General features: G+C 42.8%; 1 protein-coding gene across 3 annotated transcripts in view; it reads left to right on the top strand.

The window, feature by feature from the left end:
• Positions 1-7,233: 7,233 nt before the first annotated feature.
• Positions 7,234-25,447, top strand: part of Gys2 (glycogen synthase 2) — a 33,152-nt gene continuing 14,938 nt past the window's right edge. For 2 of the 3 annotated variants that reach the window (XM_021658881.2, XM_060384417.1), the window contains exons 1-7: positions 7,237-7,619; positions 16,658-16,839; positions 17,528-17,719; positions 19,011-19,193; positions 22,197-22,341; positions 23,418-23,535; positions 23,856-23,976. In XM_021658881.2, the coding sequence (XP_021514556.1) occupies positions 7,499-7,619; positions 16,658-16,839; positions 17,528-17,719; positions 19,011-19,193; positions 22,197-22,341; positions 23,418-23,535; positions 23,856-23,976 (1,062 nt within the window). In that variant the 5' untranslated portion in view covers positions 7,237-7,498. Of the gene's footprint in view, positions 7,620-16,657; positions 16,840-17,527; positions 17,720-19,010; positions 19,194-22,196; positions 22,342-23,417; positions 23,536-23,855; positions 23,977-25,447 lie in introns of all 3 variants that reach the window. The other variant, XM_060384418.1, reaches the window with a different exon arrangement.

Here is a 25,447-nt window from a genome sequence, read left to right as displayed (position 1 = left end):
CAAGATTTCTTGTGGGCACTCCCCTATGTTAAAATGTAAACTTTGTATTCTTGGTAAAAGTCTAAATGTTCTGGGAAGTATGCCAACTTTAAGGTGCCTTTTTGTGAAATCATTATAAAAATACTAGCTTGATTTCAGTAAAGTGTAGCAGATTCCAAAGCCTCACTGGTATCTGTCTGTCAATTCGCCGAATCTGTGTCTTCCTGCCCGAAGCCTTGTTCTCCCACGGACGCTGGGAGCCCCACTGGGCCGGTCCGTGGCACAAGGTGGCTGCAGCCCTGTCGGGGGAGAGCTGTTTGCCTGCTGCTGTTAAACTGAAAAAGCTCTAGTTAGCCATCAATGCCATCAGAGAGCTGAAAAGGAAAAAAATATATATAACAGGAATTATAACCCAAAATGGCCTATGTAACAATTAAATGACAGACTTTTCCACTACCTAGAATGTTACCCCGGGTGTCGGTCTTGATGGCTTTATTGGGGGCAGTAGTCAGTCTTCAGCTGGCATACAGGACTGCTTTTAATCTTCAGCTGCTACACAGAGCAGCTCTGGCCTTTGGCTGCCAGACTCAGATTTGAGACATAGTTCTGTAGAGGAGGACCTTATTTTGACCAGGCAGAGTAGAGCAGTCAGACCAACAGTGTCCACAGCTTGGGCAGAGCCTGGAGGCAGGCATGACATAAAGCAATTTTTAAATCTTATTTTTCATAAACCTTGTTTTTATCACTTTGTTTTCAGAACGAAAATTAACACAGTCCAAAAATCCATCCTAATCCAAAATATCTTGGTGACCTGTTGTTGCCTCCTTGGTTGGTTTATACCATGTGGTCATCTTTAATCAAAGTGGCAGTGAAGTCACATGACATCTACCCTCTCTGGCATAGCCAGATCTAATGGGAACTCTGAAAGTCATAAAGCCAGCACAGCTGCTTGACAAAGATCAGCAAAGCTGAGCTGAGTGATGCAGTCGCTGTGGGGCAGTCTCCCACTCATAGGCCTTGCTCCCTATGTGTCGAATGCTTGGGGGGTCCTTTATTATTTGCACAACTTGGGGATATCAGATTGATGGAGATTTTCTTGTGAATCATTTATGCCCTCTCCCAGGAGCACTGCTTCTAAGCTTCCCCAGGAACGTCCTGACCATACTACCCCTCCCGCTTTTAGGGAGATATCCGTATCTGATCCTACTTGAAGGTCCTCCTTACGTCCTTACTTACTCAAATAATTGTGCCTCCTTCTGAGGCTCTGATTCAAAGATACTCTCGGCCCATCTTCCCCTGCACTTACTCAAGAACAAGATAATCAGAAGAAAGTAAACTTTAAAGGGTAAACAATATTCGGTGGGCTAGAGAGGATGGCAGCAGATTAGGTGAAAACCCCCTTCTTATTACAGCTGGACAAAGGATGGTGTGGACAAATGATAAAAGAATAACATATTAAGACTTTCTTTTCTTAGAAAAATGAACTCATACAGGGCTACTACGGTGTCCTATGACAAAGGAATAAAAAAATACCAAAATTAGACATATAAATAAATTCTCTAAGTATATAAAATATAAACATTATATTATGGCAGAAATTAAATAATAACTGCAGCAACTTTGTCCTGAAGACCTTTCTTGGGTCTAATGACAATTAGCACTCTGACTATTAAAAGTTGATAGTACGCTGCTTGGAAGGTGAGAATATGCCCAGGTTGCCTTAGATGTTTCCTTTCTATCTAGTGCCCTTGAAACCACAAGAGCTACCAGTCTGAGAACAGGCTGTCATGCTTTGGCAAAATATGGCCTTGAAACTGCAATATTGTTAAAAGCTGGGTTGTGATACTGATGAGGGAAACTGATTGTAAAAGATGATTCTGTCTTGTCATGGTTTATCAGTGACGACTAAACTTATGTCCAAGCAAAGTTAAAACATGTGTCCAGGGACAAAAATGATATGATTTATGTTTTGGAACATCATGATTCTATCCCTGCCTACTAAGTTCTATATAAACAAAGAAGCACCCAGACTGCCAGTCAGTAAGGATGTAAAACTCCCCCTGATCCCAGTGCCTGACTCATTTCTCCCTCGCTGCTCTTGCATCCACCCTTCTTCAGGACGTGACCTCACCCCAGGCTGGACCCCTGCGCTTCTTCAAGCCTAAGATGGCTACCTCCATCCTGATGGGGAACAGAAGCTAATATGACAGCAAGCCACATGTTGCTTATATGCCAAGATGACATCATACTACATGGTTCCTTTAAGATTACCTGTGTATAGATTTTAACTATCAACCCCCTGGGTTACAAGTTTTAAGATACAGTTTTTGATACAGATTCTACAGATCTTTAACCATTTTTAACTCAGTAATCTTACAAATCTTGAGGAACAGAAAGCTCACATAATAGTTATACAAATCTTGAGATAAGGTTTATATCTTAGCAAAAATTTAAGGCAGTTAAATAAAGCCAATAGTCCAATTTTTTGTTTTCGGTTTTTCTTCTATTTTAGTTTTTTTGAAACAGGATTGCTCTGTGTAGCCTTGGCTATCCTGGACTCACTTTGTAGGCCAGGCTCACCTCAAACTCACAGAGACCCATTTGCCTCTGCCTCCCTGAGTGCTGGGATTACAGAAGTGAACTATCACAGCCGACCCAATTGTTTTTTCTGTCTTTCGTTCTCCCCCCCCCCTCCCAGTTTGGCTGCTTTGATTTGCTCTCTTTTTCCTGTCACAAGATCAGGTGGCTGGACTGACACAAGACATAGAGGAAACTTAAATAAGCTTGCTTGAGTCTAAAGAAGAGAGAATCACAACCCAACTCCAGAGCTAGCTTTTCAGTAAAGTAGATCAGCATAAAACAACTTTAATATTATCCACACCCAAAAGACATTTGGATCCCTGCTAAACTGAAGTGACAAGAAAGTTCAAAGATAAATTCTGAGCCCTGGACATCAAAGTAGCCATGGCAAGTGGCATTAGCACTGCTGGTTGGTGGATGGCAGTGTCAGAGAGAGCAAAATGTCAGCACGTGTTTTGCAAAGGACATACGTTGAACAGAACATATGTAGAACTGAAATTTATGATGCCACATGAGAAAAGCAAATCTTAAAATCCAAAGTGCAAAATAATTCACTTTCATTTCAATTTTTAAAACATGAAGATGATTTACCCTCAGAAGAGACAATATTTTACATTCTAGAATTTGTCACTGAAATGTAGGCTTTGTATCCTCTGACTCCAGGCTCCTGTCATACCCTTATCAATACCACATTTCCTGTAGGGCAAACTCTCGTGTGAAAGTATTCCAATGACTTCCTGTTATGACGGATAAAGCCCACACTCTCGGCCTTTCTATGGTCCATTTGCTCTCTGTTTCCTCTCATCTCATCTTCTCTTGACTTTCGTTATGACTTGTATTCCAGGCATGGTTTTCCTTCCGTCACTGTGAGAACAGAAGCCTTCGTGACCACTTCTCTCAGATCTTCAGGTGCTCATCATAGTCTTGTTCTGACATTACTTCCTCGCCTCCACAGAGCCCCCTTTTCCATCTGGTGTTACTGCTTATCATTTTATAGTCTTCTTCAGGAACTTGGTGGTACCTGACCCAATATGACTTATCTATGCTTCACAAGATTAAAGTCTCTGTGTCCACATGGAAGCAGAGACTGCTGTTGAGTGAAAATGTCCTGGACAGTGGGCATGTTGGCAGAGGCCGGCAGATCTCTGAAGTTCAAGGCCAATCTGGTATAATTGTCAGTTCTAGGACAGCCAAGACTACGTAGAGAGATTCTGTCTCAAACAAACAAATAAAATGAGAAAGTATTCCGGACCACTAGAAAAGTGTACATAATAGGTCCTTCATAAACATGTCCTGAATCATCCTGAACATACAAGTGGAGCCATCCAACCTTGGGAAGCCCTAAAGATGGACCAAAAGATTCCAACCTGTGTCCGTGTCCGCCCATAATGCTTTCCTAAGTGTATCTGGTGACCTCTGCTGGCCTGGTTAACACAGAATCAAATACAACCTTCATTATGCCTGGCTCATTCTCTTTCCTCTTTGCTAGCACAGCTGTAGAACTGGTGCCAGCATCCTTCAATATCCTTCTTCCTTTTGTCTTTATCTGAACAGTTCTCCTTTATCTGACAGCTCATCACTTCGTGTTTTTCATAGAAACTTCAGAGCTTTGTGAAGGAGAGAACTTTGCTTAATGAAAATCTCTGTGTGTGTCTCTCTCTGTCTGTCTCTCTCTTTTCTTGCTCATATTGCTGCCATTCTATGCACACATATCTAAACGGTAAGACTTCATGTTGAGCACATGGACTGGTGAGAATGTAATCAATTGGCAGTGATGCTTCCTATTGCTCCATGGATTTCACGCCTCATGACGTAATTAGCAACTTTGAAAATGGTATTCACCACCACACAACCAAAGGTTTGGCAAAATCTCTTCTCACATTGAGAATAACAATAAAAAAGAGTTGCACACATGTGCCTCGGAGGCTTCATTAGATGTCCTTGAACATGTTAGAACTCAACACGAGAAAGTAAAAGGGGAACTAGGAATTTTTTTTTAAGTAATAAAAATACGGTTGGAGAGATGGCTCAGCAGTTGAGAATGCTGACGCTTCTTTTGTTCACAGCACCCACATTGGGTGGCTCTGTCACTCCAGTTCTACGGGATTTGAGGCCCTCTTCTGGACCGTGTGGGCACTCTCATACACATGTACACACATGTATATAAACAAAATACACTTTCTAAACAGTGAAAGTGTATAAAACAGCCGTGGAATACTATGATTACACCTTTGAAAGCTATTTCATTTCCCTTGTGTAGTACAGTGTATTTACCTATATAATTTGCTGAGCACAAGCCCCAAAGCCCTAACTAATAGACATAAGCAGTACCACTTAGAGACAGTCAATGTTGGGTTTTAGCATGGAGCCTCCCAGCCTATTGATTTGGCTTCTGTTCATTTACATACATATTCATGTTTATGGACTTGAGTCAGTCTTACTGTTCATTCTACTTTATATCCTAACTGTTTATATGATGTGCCTTCAATTATCTTCATTCATCTAAGGTCATCCCTTCAAGTATTTTGTGTAATTAAATATTCATAGTATTATATACAAAATAATTTTTAAAAAGAGAGTTCCTCTCACTCCATCACCCTCCAGTGGTAACCGCTTCCCTTAAGGGAAGGCTTGACTAGATCATTATCGACACCCTGCCACCAAGGCTGAGCAGTAGTTGAGACCCTTCTACAAGCCATTCCCTAATTTCCTTTGCAACTTTGATATCTATGGGAACTGTTCTGTATCAGTTGGATAGGAACTAAATGTAGAAAACACTCAGTTCCTGTAACTGAGAAGTGGCTGGTTAGACTTGACCCCACTGGAGACTCATTCACAGCTGAGCACTTGGTCTTATCTAGCTTAGTGTGAATTAACTCTCTGCAGCCCGTTCAGTGCTAGAAGAGCCAGTCTCCTGGTTGCTGAGACCACAGTAAACCTAAGCCCTGCCTCTTCTGTCACCACTTTCTCACTCCGGTCCGGTCAGCAAGACCTTCTGTTCAGTTTTATTGGGATTTGTATTTGCAGAACTCTTAGGGGTTAAGTCAATACGCACAGATAATTCCTTCAAAGAAACAGCCGTGTTGTGCATGGGGCACATACCTACACTATTATAGTACCTGATATTCTGTGTGTGCGTGTGCATGTGTGTGTGTGTGTGACAGAAAGTGGGCATACAAGGTCAGAGGACACTTTGTGTATTCAGGTCTCCTACAGCCTTTTCATAAATTCTAAGGATCAAACTCAGCTCTCCAGGTTTGCTACATGATCCCTTTCCCACTGAACCAGCTCACCAGCCCTTGTACTTGATTTTTAAAGCAAGCCATAGAAGCTTTTTTTGTGTGGAACTTTAAACAAGTAAATATAAATTATGTACTTATGTGTACGCTTGCAGGTAAGGATAAGAATTTTTAAATGTCACTGAATTCTGGAAGACGTACATAGACTGTACCTCTTTACTGTACTTCCATGGCTTTATTTGTGCTGTACGATGAAATATGACATTAAGACAGGAGGCATAAGTAAATTAGAGCAACTCTAAATGATGTTGCCGAAAACCTAATAACAGTTTCCATACTGTATTAACAATTAAGTTGTTTTGTGAGAATTTAAAAAATACTGTTTTTAAGTTTTTTTCTATCACATGTCTTTTGTATGTGTGGTATGTGTGGTATGTGCGTGTGTGTGCATGTGTGCATGTGCCCCAACACGAGTATAAAGATTATATGACAATAACATTAGCTGGCTATCTAATTCTACCATGTGGGTTCCAGGACCAAATTTACGTCATCAGGCTTGGCAGCAAGGTCTTTTATCTGCTGAACCACCTCACTGGCCTGAAAATTCTTAAAATTTGTACTTGAAGAATATTTGGGGCAGGTATCCATTTTCTGAAGGAAAAAAAAAAGCATAGCAACATAGACAGACATGCTGATAGCAAAATAAACCTGTAAAGTACATGGTTAAAACTTGAGCATGCTTCTAACTGGCCTTTAGGAATTATGGTGTGTGGAGGCAGCGTACATGTGTATGTGTGTCTCCATGTGTGAATAAACGCCCTGGCACATTTGTATTCTGACAAATACAGGAAACGCAATAGAAGGCATTTACTGATGATGTAATCCTGGTGAAAGTCCAGAGACTGACTTCTTTTGCAACTTTTCTCCATATTTTAATACTTTTCTGACCACTGAATTACCATATCCTGTCAATCCCATAATACTTGACATTTAAAAATCTACAAATGTAACTAAAATTCATTTTGCTTCAGATATTAAAATAGGGGCTGGCAATCATTAGTCAATCAAAATTATATGTTTATGTGTTATAGACAAAGACTGTGGTTTATGCTCTTGTAGAAGGAATAAAAAGCAAAGTATGTAAGGAGACTCAGGCTCTAGCCCCTTGCCACAATTCAGTTTTCACATTTAGAATAAAGTAAGTAGAAATAAAATTCGAAGTTCTTGGTTGGGAGAGGCCGAAGGAAGACAGATTCACGCTGGGGTAGATTCTAGGCACTGCCAGGCACTCTGCAGATGCCCTGAGGGAAACTCCTGCTCCCGTTTCTGCAAATGATGAAATAAGCAGCCAGGGAGTGTAGGAGTTTGGTCTAAAGGCCAAGGGCTAAAGGACTGGACTCTTGTCGTGCTCAGGCTGTCCTCTGGCCACCTGCCCCGCTGTGAACAGGCAGGTTTCACTTGCGATTTTTTGGGTGTCTGTGTGGATTAGAACTGTGACGTATTGCCCTCTCCAGACCTGCCCTGAAGGCAGCAAAGGAGCTGGGTACTGCTCGTCCAGCTGCGAGTTCATGTGACCTCTTCACCTTGCTGGTTTGCCCTGCAGAGGAGATCGCTAGGCTGACACCTCTCAGTTTGCTCATCTCCTGCGACTGCAGTTGGCTGAAACAGGTCCCCAAAGGCTCCAAAGGTCTGAACGAAGAATGCTCAGAGGCCGGTCCCTGTCCGTGACTTCCCTCGGCGGACTCCCTGTATGGGAAGCTGAAAGACTCCCCGTGGAAGATCTACTGCTTTTTGAAGTTTCCTGGGAGGTGACCAACAAAGGTTTGTGCTGCTCCTAACACTGGCTGTGTCACACAGACACAGCATACAAGACGCAGATGAGGAGCCACAGGTGACCCCAGCGACAGCGAAGGGTAGTGAGGCAGCATTGGATCTGAAGACGTCTGTGGGTTGGAAAACTCTTTCTCAACAGAAAGAAAATATAAGAAAATATAAGCCATGTGCGGCGTGGAGAGGGAGAGGGCTGAAAAGGGTAGTGGGTGGCTGCATGTACATGCTTATGTCAACCTTTTAAGTTAATGTCATGACAGAATAACAATTTAAAAGTTATTGTTTTGTTTGAGCATTTTCCTCGTGAATAAAAAAATGCAAGTTAAGCAGTTCCTTTATTAGAGAAGGTGTATGTGGTCAGGACTAATAAAAATCAGTAGCCTGTCATGCTATGACAAATTCAGTAAATCCTTCTAAGAATTCAGGATAAGATTCGAATTAGATTTTAATTTAAATGACATTGTACTGAGAAAAGATAAAACTCACTTTTCTCCAATGCTATGCATACACAGAATACACAAAGTAAGAAAGAAAATAAAAAGGGCAAAAACAAACCAAAAAAACCTAAAAATGTTTTAGATGAAATATAAAGCAGCCTAACTGATTTTCCCAATACAGGTATTTATAAGATTATGTGAAAATCAGTTCTAACTAAGGATGTTCACACATGAGCATGAGCTCACAGTTTAGTCCTGGTTGGCCTGGAGCTCACAGATCCAAGGGCCTGGATTAGAGTGTGTGCCACCATGCCTGGCTTAAAACTCTCAAGAGGATGTGAACAGGTGAATGAGTTTTGAAGGATGAATTTTTCAAGATCATACAAAGCCAGGCCGAGGGCTGAGTGGGTAAGTACCAACCTTTGCAATTTGAAGATGGGAACTGGGAACGAACGAGGATTCGGTTTCTTCCTTGCACGTGTGGAGAGTCAACACCCTGTCAGAGTTAGAATTGTGTTTGCCGAGGCTGGGGAGATAATTCAGTCAGTAAAATGCTTGTCTTGCAAGCATCAGGACCTGGGTTCCACCCCTAGAACTCACGTGGGCAGCGATGCCTGTTGTCCCAGGGCTGTGGAGGCAGAGCCAGGTGGACCCCAAAGGCAACCAGTAAACTCTAGGCAAGCAAGAGGCCTTGTTTGAAAAGGCAAAGTCAACAGGGCTTTGGTGACCTTTGGTCTCCATCACTCACACGTGCACCCACAGGAACATGTACCCACGCGTGTACCACGTGATCATGCATAGGCACACCTACGCAGGGTTGTATTTGAACTCTGTCCTGCTTTGCACTTTATGCTGACTGTCCAAAGTTCTGCAGTACATATTTAGGAAATACATGAAAGAAAGGTTAGCAGTGGACTCTTCTCTATAGAAGCCCACAGACGCAGCTCAGAGCACGAACCCTTCTCTTCTGTCTTAGCGAGGAGTTGCAGAGAGGACCTGACCTTAGCACAGAGAAGGGGACTGTTACATGCAAAGCTTTTCCAAACACCCTTTCCGGTCACCAATTCTTTCTCTCCAGTTTCTGAATAAGGTCAGGGCTCCTGGGGACAGGTCCAGCTCACTACACAGTCCCAAAGTGTCCCTGGAGGAAAAGATTTTCTCTGTAGGGTAAGCAGGAACTTAAGGACAGAATTGGAGGGAAAATGCTAGGGTGGAGTTAGCGCCTGAAATCAGTCCTGAAGACATATGTCAGGCTGCTGACACCATTACAGCCTTTCTTCCTTCTCTTCTCTCCATTGAACAAACATAAGGAGATTCATCATGAAAGCTGCAGTCTTATGGGTCTTACGTGTTAGGGATACTCATACCGAACCTCTAGAAGCGTCTCTGGCACATAGTACATGTTCCATTGGCTTTTTTCATTTTTAAGAACATTTAATTGCTTTGCATGTATGGAAGTGTGTCTGTGCAGAAAAGGCTGGAAGAGTGTGTCCAGCCTCTTGGACCTGGAGTCACAGGGTTGTGAGCTGCCACATGGGAGCTGGAATTGTACTCAGGTAGAGCAGCAAGTGTCTTTCACTGCTGAGCTCCTGTTAATTGGCTTTTAAATAGTGCCATCTGCTCATGTTGACGTCTTCAGCATAAATTTAACACCTTCAATCTAAGTTTTATTTAGATAGATAATGACTGTAGCCATCCCTGACAGGTCATTGCTAGTGCAGCTCCTTTAAAAAAATAATAATAATAACTTGAATCTGTAGTCCTGCGCAGTTTGTGGATATGATGTGAGGTCTTGTATGGCTCATGAACCCACCTCCCCCTTTTCATACCCAAAAAGGCATGTGGGCCCCCCAGTGGCCACTCACATAATAGAGATGGGAGGAACACTTTCATCTCTCCAAAGTCCACATAACAACTGAATATTAAAATGCCCACTGCCTCAGGAAATGCTCTGTAGGTAAAAAGCTTGGACCCACGGTTAAACAGCAGAGATTTTTGAAGGTTTGTGTGTGTGTGTATGTGTTGGAGGGACCTGTAGGCTAGCTAGATGTCAGGTGCTTTATTGATAAAGTGAATACAGCATGTCCTGGCCATACTACAATGATCTGTGGCAAACAAGGAAGTGTACTCATATCCAAGAAAACAAAAGGCTTTCAAAAACTGATACTCTTTTTTTTAATTAAATTTTATATGTATGAGTGCTTGCCTACATGTATGGCATTTTTCATGCACACGAAGTGTCCACAAAGGCCAGAAGGGAGAGTCTGAATCCTGCAAACTGAGTTACAGGGGGTTGGGAGCCACCATGTGGGGGCTGGGAAATGAACATGAGTCCTCTGCAAGAGAAACAAGTGGTCTTAACCCCTAAGCCATCTCTCCAGCCTAAAGGGAAAAAAAAGTCTTAAGGAGGAAAAACAGTTCTCCAGTGCCAGGATTTTGCCAACAGAAATGTGGAAAGCACAGCAAGTGAAGGAATAATAGTTATGTTATTCTCAGGTCTCAAAATAATCTTTCCTGTCCACACTAGCCTTGGGTGGTTGCCTTTTATTCATTCGTCCACTTATTATTACAACTATCCAGCTATTATTTAATAAAGAGCATCGAGTGCATCCTAGGTGTCAGGTGCTTTGGAGAGTAGACAGCCAGGCTTGAGCAATGCAGACTTAACGTCCAGTCCTCTGAAACGCATCCAGTGTGATGGATGAGAGGGCAGAGGAACAAGGCTGTGCACTGTATTGCATGTTGATCGTTAGGGTGTAATTCCCAGCATAGTCTGGCTCAGGGGAGCTGTCCTGTGGACAGACGCTTGTACTGAGAGCTGTGGGCTGAATCACCGAAGCTGTGGGGCAAAGCTGTGGGGCAAAGACAGTGAAGAAGGCAGCAAGGTGGAGAGAGACCTGTGTGTGTGAGAACTGCACAACCCAAGACTCACGGTGTGTAAACCAAGATACATAGTGTGACCTGAGAGAGAAAACAGGAGTCTGTGCAGAGATGAGAGACCAGCCAGGACTAGATTGTGAAACTCCTGATGAATTATTACCTTTAAGGAGATAAACCTAATATCCACAAATGACAGAAAACAAGCAGTGTTTGTCATTCTTACTCTGGTTTGTTTTACTTACGATAATCTCCAATTATATCAAATTTCCTGCAAATCACACCATTTTGTCCTTCACTTCTAATGTATTTTTTCACTAATTGAATTTGTTCTTTGACAGTTCCATAGCTGTGTGTTCTGTTTACTCTCACTCCCACCCTCTTTCCTTACTCCCACCCCTGTCATATTACCCCATCCCTATAGGTCTCATTCATTGCCACATTCATGCCTTTTTCTGTTTTGTTTTTTTTTTTTTTTTTTTTGACCACTGATTTGAACCAGGACTGCCTGTGTGGTCATGAGTTTGGAAATATCACTGGCAAATGATGGGCTAGCTGTTTGGCACTCATCCGAAGTGGGATTTTTTTTTTTTTGAGACAGAGGCTCTCACTGGCTTGCCGAGGCTAGCCTGTCTGGCCAGAGCCTGTTTCCACCTCTGCTGTGATGAGATCCTAACATCCAGCATACCCATGTGGGGCAGGCCCTCAGGCTTGCATGGCAAACACTTACTGGCTGGGCCTTCTTCTCGGTCTCATGTAAGGTTTTCTGAGAAAGATGGCCTTGTATTTTTATCAGATTTCCAGATGGTGCTGGGATTGGTGTAGGAACAGCTTATTTGAGAAATGTCTATTTAGGTTTGCTGCTCACCATATGGTAGTGATGATTCACTATTGAGCTGGGTTTCTCATGTTCTCTTAATATCAGTCTGTAATGAGACTAATAATTTGCAAATGGTGTCTTGCTCAAGCCTATGTTTATCCTGTTGGCTGTTTCTTCTGCTGGTTGGATAGGATTTTACTTGTTTCCTGTGCTTTGAGAGTCTTACCCAAAATATCCTTGTCCATTCCATTGTTGTGAAGTCTGTCCTCTGGGTTTCCTTCCAGTGGTTTCACAGCTCCAGCTTGGGTATTGAGTTCCTTTAGGGTTCGGGCTAGTTCCGTTGCTGTGCTCACAGACACCCAGGTTCCTAGAATCATGTCCTTCACCATGTGTTCTTTCCATCCCTGTCAGAAGTCAGCGGGCCACAGAGGTGCGGCTGTGTTTCTAAGCTTGCTATTCTAGTCCATTGGCTTCTGTATTTTTATGCCCACATCATGCTATTTTGACTACTACATTTTTGTGGCACGTTTTAAAACCAGGTAGTATAATGCCTCTTGGTTGATTCCTTTTTTTTTTTTTTTATAGAACTGGAGGGTGTCTGATCCTCTGGGGCTGTAGTTAGAGGTGGTTGTGAGCATTCTGATGTCGGTGCTGGCAACCAAACTCAGGTCGTCTGGACGAGCAGCTAGAGAGCCAGTGCTCTTATCCGGTGGGCTGTCTCCCTAGCCCCTGGCTTTGTTCTTTTGTCTCAAGTTCACTTTGGCTATTGAAGATCTTCTGTGTTTCCATACGAATTTTAGAATTGTGTTTTTCTATTTCTGTGATAAATGCCATTGGAATTTCCATTGATACTGAATTGAATAATGTGAAGATAAACAATATTAATTATTTCAATGCATGAATGTGGTTTATCTCTCTTTTCTTCATTTTTTTTCTATTTATTTTATCAATGTTTTGTAGTTTTGATGGATGGTACAGATCTTCCATCTTTTTGGTTAAATTCTTAGGTGTTAAAATTTTATTGTATTGTGAACAGGAATGCTTTCTTGATTTTTTTTCCAGGAAAATTGCTTTTGGCATATAGAAATGTCACTGGTTTTTGTGTGATGACTTTGGATCCTGTAATTTGGCTGATTCATTAGTTCTAGTAGTTTTCTGGTGCAGTCTTTAAGATTTTCTGGACAAATGATCGTGTAATCCACAAATAGCAGCAACCGGACTTTCTTTTCTCCAGTATGGAAACTGGTTGTTTCTTCCTCACATCTTGCTGCTCTGGTTCCGTCACTGTGTTGATAAAGTGGTGAATGTCCAGACACTTTCTTATCTAGTTTTTATGCAGAGAGCCTTCGGGCTTTCTCTGCTGAGTGCAGTATTACCTGTGGGCCTGCTTCAACATTGCATAATGTATACATACAGAAATGTCTCTCTCTTTCACACACACACACCATAAAAATGTGATTATTTTGAAAACAGAAAGAAAAGCTGTGTCTTTAAAATTTGGAAGTCATTGGGATTCTCTTGTTAGTTCAAAAGTATCTAGTAAAAATGCACACATGTGCACCCCCCCCAGCCCACACTTATGTCCATGCATGCAGACACACATACACAGATATTCATACACATGTACATGCATGTGTGCACACATGCACATACAAAGACACACACACACACACATTCACACACATACTCATATACATGCAGGCATGCACACACCCATGTATTGGCATCCCTCCACACATACACAACAAGATAGCTCAGCAGATAAATGTACGGGTAACTGCACTGATCCTGGGTTCAATCCCTGGGACCCACCAGGTGGAAGGAGACAGACAACATACACAAGTTGTCGTCTGGCTTTCCTCCATGTGCTATGACACAATGCACCCTCATACGTAAAAATGATAATGTAATTTAAAGGTTTTCAAGAAAGCTAAGCCCAAACTATCTCAGTTAGCTCCTGTTTCCCACGTGGGCAGAAAACATTCCATCATCCCACACACTGAAACCCCATGCCATTCACCTTTTCATGAAACTCTTCATTTCTCCCCTGTATCATCTCCCCCCAGGGACTTTGAAAGGTCTGCCGATTTGGTGCTCCATGTCTTGAGCTGGGCTCTTAATCTCTGCCGCCTGGAGGTTTTGGAGTCAAACTGAGCTAGAGTCGCAACCCAACCAACCCATGAGTGACGCCAGATCCGTCACAAAGTCTCTCAGTGTCTGGTTTACTCATTTGTGAAATAAGCACAGGATCATCCCCTATGGTGTTCTGTGACACCTATGAGAAATAACAGTTATAAATTACTTACAGAACTGATTAGCAATTAGCAAATACTGGCTTTCGCTTACTGGTAGTTTTTTTTTTTTTAAACAAGTAAGTTAAAACATCTTTTACTGGCTTTCACTTTGAGTAATTTCATAATTTTGAGAAGAGAAGGGGTAAAAGATATCTGTGAAACCTATTAAAGTCACAGGTATCACAGTAGCTGGGGACTGAGGCTTCTTTGTCTGGTGTGGATGTGACTGAGCCAGTGGCATCCCCCACTCCACCACACGAAACACACAACTGTTGTTAAAAGCAGTGCCTGGCACACACACAGCTTCAGGACAAACAATAGTCACCCGCTTCCTTCTCCCAACTTAGTGTGGACAAACCCTTTTCACTGACCAACTGGAGCAGCCATTATAGGAATAGGCAGGAGGACATGCGACCATGCGTAGAGTCTGTCACTCCTATTACCCACTGTGGCTTCTTTGATCTGAGCCATAGGCCTAGTGAAGGGCTGAGGATGCTTGTCATCCATTGTCACAGGGAACACAGTCATTGTCCTGCCAGAGCTGGAGAGATAGCTTCAGAGAATGATGTAGACTGATGTAGAATGATGAAGAATGACCATTTCTACTCCTGCAGATATGTTTGGGGATAGGAACGTGAGATCGATATGTATACAACCAAAACAGCCATATGACTTCCAGATTCTGTGACTTGAGTACTTCAAACAGTGTGAAATCTTCCTAAATTGGTTTATATAAGCATGTATAACAAACATATGTAAATGTATGCAATTGTGGCCATTGTCTGTGACTATTAATAAGATTTACTGACATTAACTTGACTAAAATTAAAAAATTTAAGATTAAATGGTTGCAGACACCTGTATATGATTAATTGAAAAACCTGAGAAATGTCAGTGAGAAACAAATTCTTTTCAGTTCACAAGTGACAAGATAGAGATTTCTAACTGAGGACCAGGGACAGGTTTTTCCAGCTCCTGTCTGTCAGGGAGGACTTCCTGAGTTATTACCTACAGTGCAAAGCATCCTGACTATCAGGTAGGACTTCCTAAGTTATCCATTGCATGGAAAGCAAGCATCCTGGATATCAGGGAGGACTTCCTGTGTTATCCATTGCCTACAAAAGTGAAAGGACAAAAGACTAACGAAACTGCCTTGGGTGGTTTTCATATTCTGATACCTGATTACTGAGGGCTGACACAGAAAATTTCTTGCCCAATTTCCTGGAGACCTTCTCTTGTCCAGAACTGTTCCTCACTCCTGTTGTCCAGCCTTACACTACTCCCCTCAATTACCTTTCATTGTTCTCACCTTCACTCTGTCCCCAACTTCAAGCCCTGGCTTTGACCTCAGCACTGTCTGAAATTTTCTTCTCCATGATACCCACCTGCCTCTTTTTTCCCCCCTTTTTGGTCAACCTTTTGTTTCTTTATTTATTTGTTTGGTTGGGTTTTGTTTGGTTGTTTTTTTTTTTTTCTTATTTTGTTTTTTGAGACAGGGTTTTTCTGTTCCTGGATGTCCTGGAACTCACTCTATAGACCAGGCTTGCATCCAACTCAGAGATTTCCCTGCCTTTGCTTCCTGAGTTCTGGGATTAAAGGTGTGCACCGCCATGCTCAGCTTCTAGTCACCCTTTTAAGTGATATTATTCTTGCTCAAATATCGCCTTTCCCATGAAGGTGTGTGTGTGTGTGTGTGTGTGTGTGTGTGTGTGTGTTGCTGGGAATCAAACTCAGCATCTTGCTCACGCTAGGTAAACACTCTTCCACTGAGTTAAGACACACTTTTAGACTCATTAGCCCTAACTTTCATTACTTCTTTTCCAATCTGTCTTTCTGAGGTAAACAGCATTTCACTCCCATTTAAGAGGCTAAAACTGGGCATTAGAGCAGGTGACTTAATTAGTTCAGTCTCAGTTGTTTCCAATTTTCCACCTTTATAATGATACTGTGGATATCTTCATACACTCATCTTCCTCCTGTTTCCCTGGGACAGCTTTCTAGATGTTGGCATGCTAGAGTCGAGAGTGTGCATTCTTTCTAGCTTTATATTTTAACAGTGGTAGCAGCAATGCCGGAGGGAGGAGGAATAAACAAAACTTCTAGGAACCCAGGGAAGGGGATGGGCAGGGAGAGCCATTGTATGAACATGAAAATTGGCATTTGTATCAATGGCTTGACACCAGGATTTGGTCAAATATCCTCCATCAAAATCTTCCAGTCCTGGTCAAAGGCACCTTGTTTTTGCCTTAGAGAGGGACCGGTTCCTGAGCATTAGGAAATTGCAGAGATTGTTTTTTAGACACATTAGAGCCTGGAGACCCACTGTAATAGCAGTGAAGGGAATGCCTGCTGAGGACATACAATGTGACCATGGCTGTTTGGCCTGTGTTTGCACTGAACTGTGAATGGCACCTTGAGATTTGCACTGCTTTCCTCCAGTGCTGTCTTGAGAGTTCTTGGAATGCCTGCACGGCCAGCTTGCCACTTTGACATGCACCTCAAGAGGCCTTAGAATAGTGGCTACTTTAAACAGCACCATAATAGCAATTCATCTCTTGAATTGCTGACTGGAATAATAATGCAAAGTTTTCTCCCTTACAGTTGGGGGCATCTATACTGTGATTCAGACCAAGGCCAAAACAACAGCAGACGAATGGGGAGAAAACTATTTCCTGATAGGTCCATATTTTGAGCACAATATGAAGACGCAAGTGGAACAGTGTGAGCCCAACAATGATGCTGTCAGGAAAGCCATGGATGCAATGAATAAACATGGCTGCCAGGTAAAAGATCTAACTCTTTCTTCCCTCTGTAACTCTCAATGAACTGTTACCAGAAAGCAGACCACACACACACACACACACACACACAAAAATAGTATAAGACAAGAAAAAGAAATAAGGGACATTCACTATTGATAGATGGTCTGATCTTATATACAGAAAACTCCGGAGTTATACCAACTTTCAAAGGCTTTCAACACTTGAGGGTTTCTCTTTGAGGAAACGTTTCACATTGACGCTTGGTCTGCCACTGTTTTCTGTCTCAGTTTCTTTCTTGTGTCTGTGATAAATTATTCTGACAAAAGTCAGGGAGAAAGGATGTGCAGTGTAGAGGGCTGTAGCTCACCAGGGAAAATACAGCAGCAGGCAGGACAGTCATGGGAGCAAGAGCAGGAGGCTGGCTGACATTGCATCAGCCCCCAGGAAGCAGAAAGTACACAGGAAGTGGAGCCTGGCTATAAAACTCCAAGGCCTTCTTCCAGTGAGGCTCCACCTCCTGAAGGTTCCACAGCCTTCCCAAACAGCACCACAAACTGGGGCTAAGAGTCCAAATCAATGAGCCTGTAGAGGGCTTTTCCCATGCAAGTCATAACCCTCTCCAAGTAATGTTTACCCCTTCTAACTCAAATACGCTTTCTTCTCTTTCGTTATACTTAATGAGACGATGGCTGTGTGTTTTTCCCGTCAGGTGCATTTTGGAAGATGGCTGATAGAAGGGAGTCCCTACGTGGTGCTCTTTGACATAAGCTCCTCTGCATGGAATCTGGACAGGTGGAAGGGTGACTTCTGGGAAGCATGCGGTGTTGGCATTCCTCATCATGACCGAGAAGCCAACGACATGCTCATATTTGGGTCTTTAACTGCCTGGTTCTTAAAAGAGGTACAGTTTGTGGCATAATGACAGAGGGGCAGCCCACTGCTTGAGGATCCAGCAATGACGCAAGCATTGGGACATGATGCTTTTATTGATTGTCACAATGCGTTTTTAAAAGGATTTTTAAGAAAATATTTATCATTCCTAAACTATGTGCCATTTGCAACAGAGTAGTAAAACTTATTTCTATTCATCTTGTGTAGCATTTAAATGAAATCAAGTATATAAAACACCCAGATATATTGCTTATATATTGTCTGCTTTTATAGATGATACACAAAATATGTGCATAAAAGAGGTGTACATCATGGAAAGTATATATAAATTCTAGACATCAGAAAAGACTTGAAACACTCTGTGTAGGTATGAGTGCAGGTGCTCTTACAGTGACTTTTTGAGGTCCCTATTTTTGCTAAGGGCTGAAGTGAAGTCCTTTGCAGCAGGATAGCCCAGAGGTGTGTACAGAGTAAGAGTCTAACAAACAAACTGGGTTTGTTAAACTAGCCCAGCCTCTATCCTCTTAACCCTTCAAAGCCCAGCAGCAAGATTTCCTTGCATGCCTCTCATCACTTCCAGATGGCTGCACCTAACCTGGCAGTCAGATCTGAAGGCGTGAGAGCCCTAGAGGGGAGGGGAGCGAAGGGTATTGTGACAGAGCTCCCCCTATCACATCTTTCCGATGAAGTCCTGTGCAATAGCTACCAAGGGCTGACAGAACACGGTGGGCAGGCAGCTTCTTGGTGGTAGCTGGGGTGAAGACAGGTTAGTACTGTGGGAAAAGTCTGTCAGAATGACTGGTGTGCAGTCCTGTGGCAGTAGTGAGTGCCATCAACTCTTCCTCCATAGTCTTCCTGCCTGAGACATGGTCCCAAGTTGGAGACCAGCCACCATGTGGTTTGTGTGTGTGTGTGGTATTTTTTTTTTTTAAAGAAGCTTACTTGGTTTCTTCTAAAGCATTACTTCTATTATCGAGTCATTTACTCAGTGAATATTACTACTGATGACATATTTATTCAAGTTACTAACAGTATAATGAATATTTATTATTTATTAATAATATTTATTCTGTGGATACAAAAATAACTATGACCAATTACTGAAAGGCAGGATTAAGATATTAAAGCACACAGACGTGACCAGCAAATCAGTGAATCCAACTTTCTCTTGCTAAGTTTGCTTCACGTTTATACCCATTTGGGAGGGACAGGATTTGCACTCCTCACATCTGTCCTGCTGTGGGCAAGGGTCAAGAACAAGCGTCACCATCACTTTTCTAAAGGAGTTTGTTGCGGTGCAGGTGACCGACCATGCAGACGGCAAACACATCATTGCCCAATTCCATGAATGGCAGGCAGGCACCGGGCTCATCCTGTCCCGTGCCAGGAAACTCCCCATCGCCACGGTGTTTACGACCCATGCCACGCTGCTTGGGCGGTACCTCTGTGCCGCAAACATTGACTTCTACAACCAGCTCGACAAGGTAAACCACCCACTAGCACCTCTCGGCCCCTTCCTTGCAGCTCACTGAAGCCCAAAGGGGAAAAATATTGATCTCTACATTTCAGCTAACAACCGCCGTGGCAGCGATGCCTTTTCAGCTAATCAGAATTGATGGGAGCAGCTTCCCCTGGGTGATGGAGGTGGAGGGAGCCTAACTTTGCTCGGGGTGCAGTGAAGTACAGAGGCTTAGAGCCCCGAGTTCTGCCCCTTCTCTGGGGAAATAGATACAGACGGGCATGATAGCAGAGAGACAGTGTAGAGGCAGGCACAGGTTCCTGTTCCTTCCTGAATCCACAGTCTGATGCCTGGCAAGCAGAAAAGTGAGGTGCCTGAGCCGTATTTCCTCTATTCTCCACCTGAGTTTGCTACTGTAGAACACTTTGGACAAACGCCCCAGCTGCTTTCTGTAGTTCTGCGGTGCACACGTGAAGTGCGTACAGGGCCAAGTGAGCGGGTGCCACTGGGACCGGAGGCCAGCACCTGTTGACTAGTGTTTGCCCATTTTTCAGATTGCCCAGGTCTGCGGCCACAAATCATTCAGTTTTTCAATCTTTCTTCAATTTTCCATCAGTTAAGTTAGCATAATAAAGTTATCTTGTACATTTTGATTTTATTTATACATCTGTGTGGGTGTATGCTGCACTTGTGCAAGTGCCCTTGGAGGCCAAAGAGGGCATCAAATCAACTGGAGCTCGAGTTACGAGTTGCTGTGAACTGCTCATGTGAGTGCTGGGAATTAAACTCAGGTCCTCTGCAGGAGCAGCTCATGCCTTTAACCACTGAGCTGTCTCTGCAGCCCCAAAGCATCTTTTACATTTAAAGTCAGCAAGGTTATTAAAAGGACACATATGGCTTCCCTAAATTTAATAATGTAGATATATATATATATATTACTTATCAAGTCAGTTTAGGGCTTAAAGATTTGGTTCCACTATTAGAAAAATTAGGAAGCTGAAAATTTGAGTTTAAAAAAACATTCCCAGCTCTACAAGTTCTGGGATCTTAGGAATCAGAATGAGTGTGTCTGGAGATCCACCTTCATGAATAGTAATCAGTAGCCCGGGAAGTTTATGCTGCTGTCTTGAACACATCTAGGATGCGAGGAGGCTTTTTCTGCAAGCCTCTTGCTGTGCAGTCAGCAATGTTAATGAGAGCTGCTCTACAGAAAGGTCAGCTCATGCTTAGACCCAGGCTTTAACTAACGTCAGCAAAGGATTCAGAAATCCAGGAGGCCAAGGAGACCCGCAAACGGTGTATGGTAACGGTTAATGAGGGCAAGCCAGCGATTCGTGATGAGCCCTGCGCAGCCAGTGCTGCTGGGGGTCAGGCTCGGATCTGAGCATGACCATGGACTCCTTCACTCTAGAGTGCTGTGTGCGCTCACAGACTGACAGTAAAAAACAACTAATGTGTACTGGGTAGTTTTACTTAGGAACAGACACAGCACAGAACACAGAGAGATTACAGCAAGCCCTTTGATTACAGGTAATAGTTACGTCATTATGCCTTCAATGATGATTACCTATGAGAAGTGCGTTCAGATTTATGATATGTCTTTCAAGCTTATCATCTTCATGAACTGTTCTGCTGGCTGCTAGTGGATCCCAAGCCAAAAACAGGCTTTTAGTGAAATTCATAAGCTTTTTTTTTCTTTTTTTTACTACAGTTGATCCCTGCTCACACTAGAGACAGATTTAGACAATATTTAAACATAGCAAATTATACACCTCAAATAAGACCTTTAATGCAAATGCGACCGTGGGCGAGTTTCCAGACCTCTGCAGGGTTCTGTTTCCTGGCCTGTAAAATGAAGACAGAATACCTGAGTGAGTTTCATGAGGACTAAACACAACAGTCGTCAGCAGAGCTGGATGTGGGTTGAGGACATCCATGATACTGCTTATGAGTGACTTGTTTTCCCTTGGACACCGGCAGTGGCACAGGAAGCTTTGTGAACTATGACACCGAGCAAGCGAAATGAAGGAGGCCCAAGTATTTAAGGGTTAATTAAGGATTTCGTTTCTGGGTTCCTGTTTTTTGTTGTTTTTAGCTAAAATGTCCAGAATGCACTATGATATTTCATGGAAATATATTCGTCTCTAATCCCTGCACTAGAGATGCAGAGGCAGGCAGATCTCTAAGCTGGAGCCGAGCCTGGTCTACAGAGTGAGGTCCATGGCTACAGAGAGAGAAACCCTGTTTCAAAAAACAAACAAGCCAAAACCAAAACCAAACCAAGACAGAAAGACCGATGAGCCCCCACTCTAACATAGCATCTATTTAAAGTGAGTGTGCACTCTTTGGTATTAGCTTGGAAGAAGTATATAACCAAGAAAAAAAAATCACTCTACTCTTTTTCTCTTAGCAAATTAAATAGGACAATAGTTATCCAAACATTCAGTGTCAAGTTTATTGCCAGGCTTTGTTTTATTTTATTATTTTATGCGGATAGGCGTTTTGAGTGTGTGTATGTCTGTGTACCATGTATGGGCCTGGTGTCTTCTGAGGCCAGAAGAGGGCATTAGCCCTCTGGAAATGTAGTTACAGATGGCTGTGAGCTGTCACGTGAGAATCTGTGTCCTCTGCAAGAGCAGCCAGTGCTCTTAACTGCAGAGCCATTCTCCACGCGCCCTCCCCCATTTGTTTTTTTAACCTTTTTAGTTTATGCTTCATTGTTTGTGGGAAAATGTAACATCTTTGCAGGTTAGAATTATCCTTATACTTATAAACTGTGGGGTAAGAAAACATGTTAACAAATGACAAAATTTTACACTGGATGAAATAGCAGTTTGGAAGACAGGAAGCAAACAAGTGCTTTTTAAAATACCAGTTTTGTACTTTAGCAAGTGGCTTAATATCCACTAGCCCTTTGATGGGGTCATGATAACTTCAAACAGCTGTGAGGAAGAACGGCTCACAAATCGTGGATTTTGTTTTGCTTGTGGAGAGGATTGCATAAGGCACATGTGTTTGCTTTCAACAGTTCAACATAGACAAAGAGGCGGGGGAAAGGCAGATTTATCACCGCTACTGCATGGAACGGGCCTCTGTGCACTGCGCCCACGTGTTCACCACCGTGTCAGAGATCACAGCCGTTGAGGCGGAGCACATGCTGAAGAGGAAGCCTGGTAATTACGGAGCCACCCTAATGCGTGCAGCATCCTTGCTTAACTGCTGAGATCTTGCCTGCACTTTCCTCATTTTCAGATACCACCTGGGGGCCTAGAGGTGGGCCTTTAAGAATAAATATATTTTGTGAAATAGAAAAGAAACAAACAAGTGAAAAACAAAGTGTGGGGACAGAACAGTGGCAGCATGATGGGCTGTGCTAAGGTCTTTGTTCTTTCTCAATGTTCCCGTGGATTTGGGGTTCTCTTGGTCTCTGTCTTGGAGTTTCTATTGCTGTGATGAAAATCAGGACCAAAAGCAAATTGGGAAGGAAAGGGTTTGTTTCATCATACATGTCCTGATCACAGTCCATCATGAAGGGAAGTCAGGGCAGGAAGTCAAGGCAGGAACTGAAGCAGGTCATGGAGGGTGATGCTTACTGGCCTGTTCCTCATGGTTTGCTCAGCCTGCTTCCTAACAGCATCCAGGACGGTCTGCCCAGAGGCAGCCCCACCCACACTGCGTCCTGCCTCCCACAGCAATCACTGATCAAGAAAATGCACCACAAAGTTGCCTATAGACCAGTCTTACAGAGGCATTTTCTCAATTATGATTCCCTTTTCCCAGAGATGCTAGTAAGTTGACAGAACCCAGCCAGCGCAGACTCTTTCTCATGCTTGTTTCTCAAACTTCTTACAGAAGTTTGGCTAACAATATCTGCTTTTCTCTCCTAATTTCCCTTTGCTTTTTTTCTGTCCACAGTGGCTCTCCTTGTGATTACTCATGCTTTTTTCTCCTAGAGCTGCCCTGTTAAAGGGCTGTATGCTGTCTTTTTTTTTTTTTAACCTCACTGCTAAATACCTTGGAAAAGCAAACCACAGCTTCCACTTCCATTTACCCACTAGCCTCTTCTTTTGCCTTCCCACACTAATTGCCTTTTAAGGAAATTACCAAATTCAGGGTTCTATCTATCTATCTATCTATCTATCTATCTATCTGTCTGTCTGTCTATCTTAGCCCTTCACATTAAAGGTGACAGAGAATGTGCATTCCTTCTCAGGAAAAAAGTTCCCATGGTTTTATTTTGCTTTTCCAGATGTAGTGACTCCAAATGGCTTGAGTGTTAAGAGGTTTTCTGCAGTGCATGAATTTCAAAATCTTCACGCCATGTACAAGGCCAGAATCCAGGACTTTGTTCGAGGTCATTTTTATGGGTATGTTTTTGTTTATTCAAAAATAAAAGCACAGGGGCTGCGGAGATGGTGCAAGTGTTGAGAACACATGCTGCTCTTGCAGAGCACCAGAGCAGTTTCCAACCACCACATCAGGTCCAACACCCTCTCTCTCACTCTCTCTCTCTCTCTCTCTCTTACACACACACACACACACACACACATACAAACCTTTTTCAAGATGTTTTCAAGCATTATCACAAATGTCTCTCTTTCCCCAGCCCCCTTCTCTTTGAACAGACTTCTTGTGGATTTTGTTGTTGTTATTGTGTTTTATTAGAAAGCATTTTGTTTTGTTTCAGTCATTTGGACTTTGATCTTGAGAAGACTTTATTCCTTTTCATTGCTGGGAGGTATGAGTTCTCAAACAAAGGAGCAGACATCTTCCTTGAATCTTTATCCAGGCTCAATTTCCTTCTAAGGGTAAGAAAGCTCTTGGGGGTGACCCAAGGTTCTCACAGGTGGTCTGTTGTGGGACATGAAGAACCTAACATTCAATAGTACATTTGACTGAAATTTAAAATGATAACCTTAGGCAGGTGAAACGAATCAGCTAATAAAGAGTGTTTGCTGCCATGTCTGATTTCCATCACCAAGACCCACATAATGGAAAGAGAGAGCAAGCTGCCAGAAGTTAGCCTCTGACCCTCCCCACCATAGACACACACACACACACATACGTGCACACATACACACACACACACACACACACAAACGTGGGAGGTAGGAGATGTTATAAAATATTTTAAATGATAATGTCATTCTGGAAATGACCCTGTCCACTCTATTTATATATTAAAGGCATATGTCACTCACATGTGTCTTTGTCTATTCTATGCTCTAAAGCACATTTCTTAGTCAAAATTTCACACTATGCATGCTATATGTCAGAAAGTCATTTTAATAGTCCTTTTTCTCAATGAGAGTTTGTTGAAAAACAGATACAGCAAACTGAGAGTGATATATCACCTATTAGAAATCAGATATAAGCTGTGGTAGCGCATGCTTTTAACCCCAGCACTCTGGAGGCAGAGGCAGCGGGATCTCTGAGTTGAATGACAACCTGATATATATATAGAGCTAGTTCCAGGACAGCCAGGGCTACACGGAGCAACCCTGTCAGGAAAAAAGGAAGGAAGGAAGGAAGGAAGGAAGGAAGGAAGGAAGGAAGGAAGGAAGGAAGGAAGGAAGGAAACTAGATGTAGCCTGTGGGTGATGATGCAGTGTCCTGATGGTCACCCTTGTGGCTGCCAAGTGCTACAGCACTAGTCTTCCATAAAACAGGAAAGACAGATCTTGCAGATTCTGTTCTTCCCCACTCACCGGCTATGCTAGCTGCCCATGTTGACAGATTCTGTTTATCTCTGACATGCCCCATTACCTGGAAACATGAAGAAGGTTCTGCTTCCAATAGCACACAACCTTTGCCAGGTTGTGGAAGCCAACTTTGAAAGAGGTTCCCAACAGATTCAGCGAAGAAACACAGGCCAAAGGAGGCAACTTCTTGCCATAGTTGTTGATTAAAGTGACCAGCTTATATTAAATCCTATCACATTAAAATATAGAACAGATGACAGGAGTGTAAAGGTGGAATGCTATCGAGACACTGGGAGTTGGGGAGATGGGCCATCTCTTGAATGCACATGCCTCTTTCAGAGCTGGGCTCCTAGCTCCCACACGGTGGCTCACAGTCTCCCAAAACTCCAGTTCCAGGGCATCCAGTGCCCTCTTCTGACCTCCTCAAGCTCTGTGCTCATGTGCACATACCCACACACATACACACTCAGTTCAAAACAAAGAAATGAATAACAAAAAAGGTACCAAGATAATCTAGGCTTTCCTAAATCCTGTATGATTGTCTTCTTAAAGTTTTTCTGGTATAAGTTTTTTTCCC

This window comes from Meriones unguiculatus, chromosome 5 (genome assembly GCF_030254825.1).
Source record: "Meriones unguiculatus strain TT.TT164.6M chromosome 5, Bangor_MerUng_6.1, whole genome shotgun sequence".
Lineage (NCBI taxonomy): Eukaryota > Metazoa > Chordata > Mammalia > Rodentia > Muridae > Meriones > Meriones unguiculatus.
This window is presented reverse-complemented; position numbering and strand designations above follow the sequence as displayed.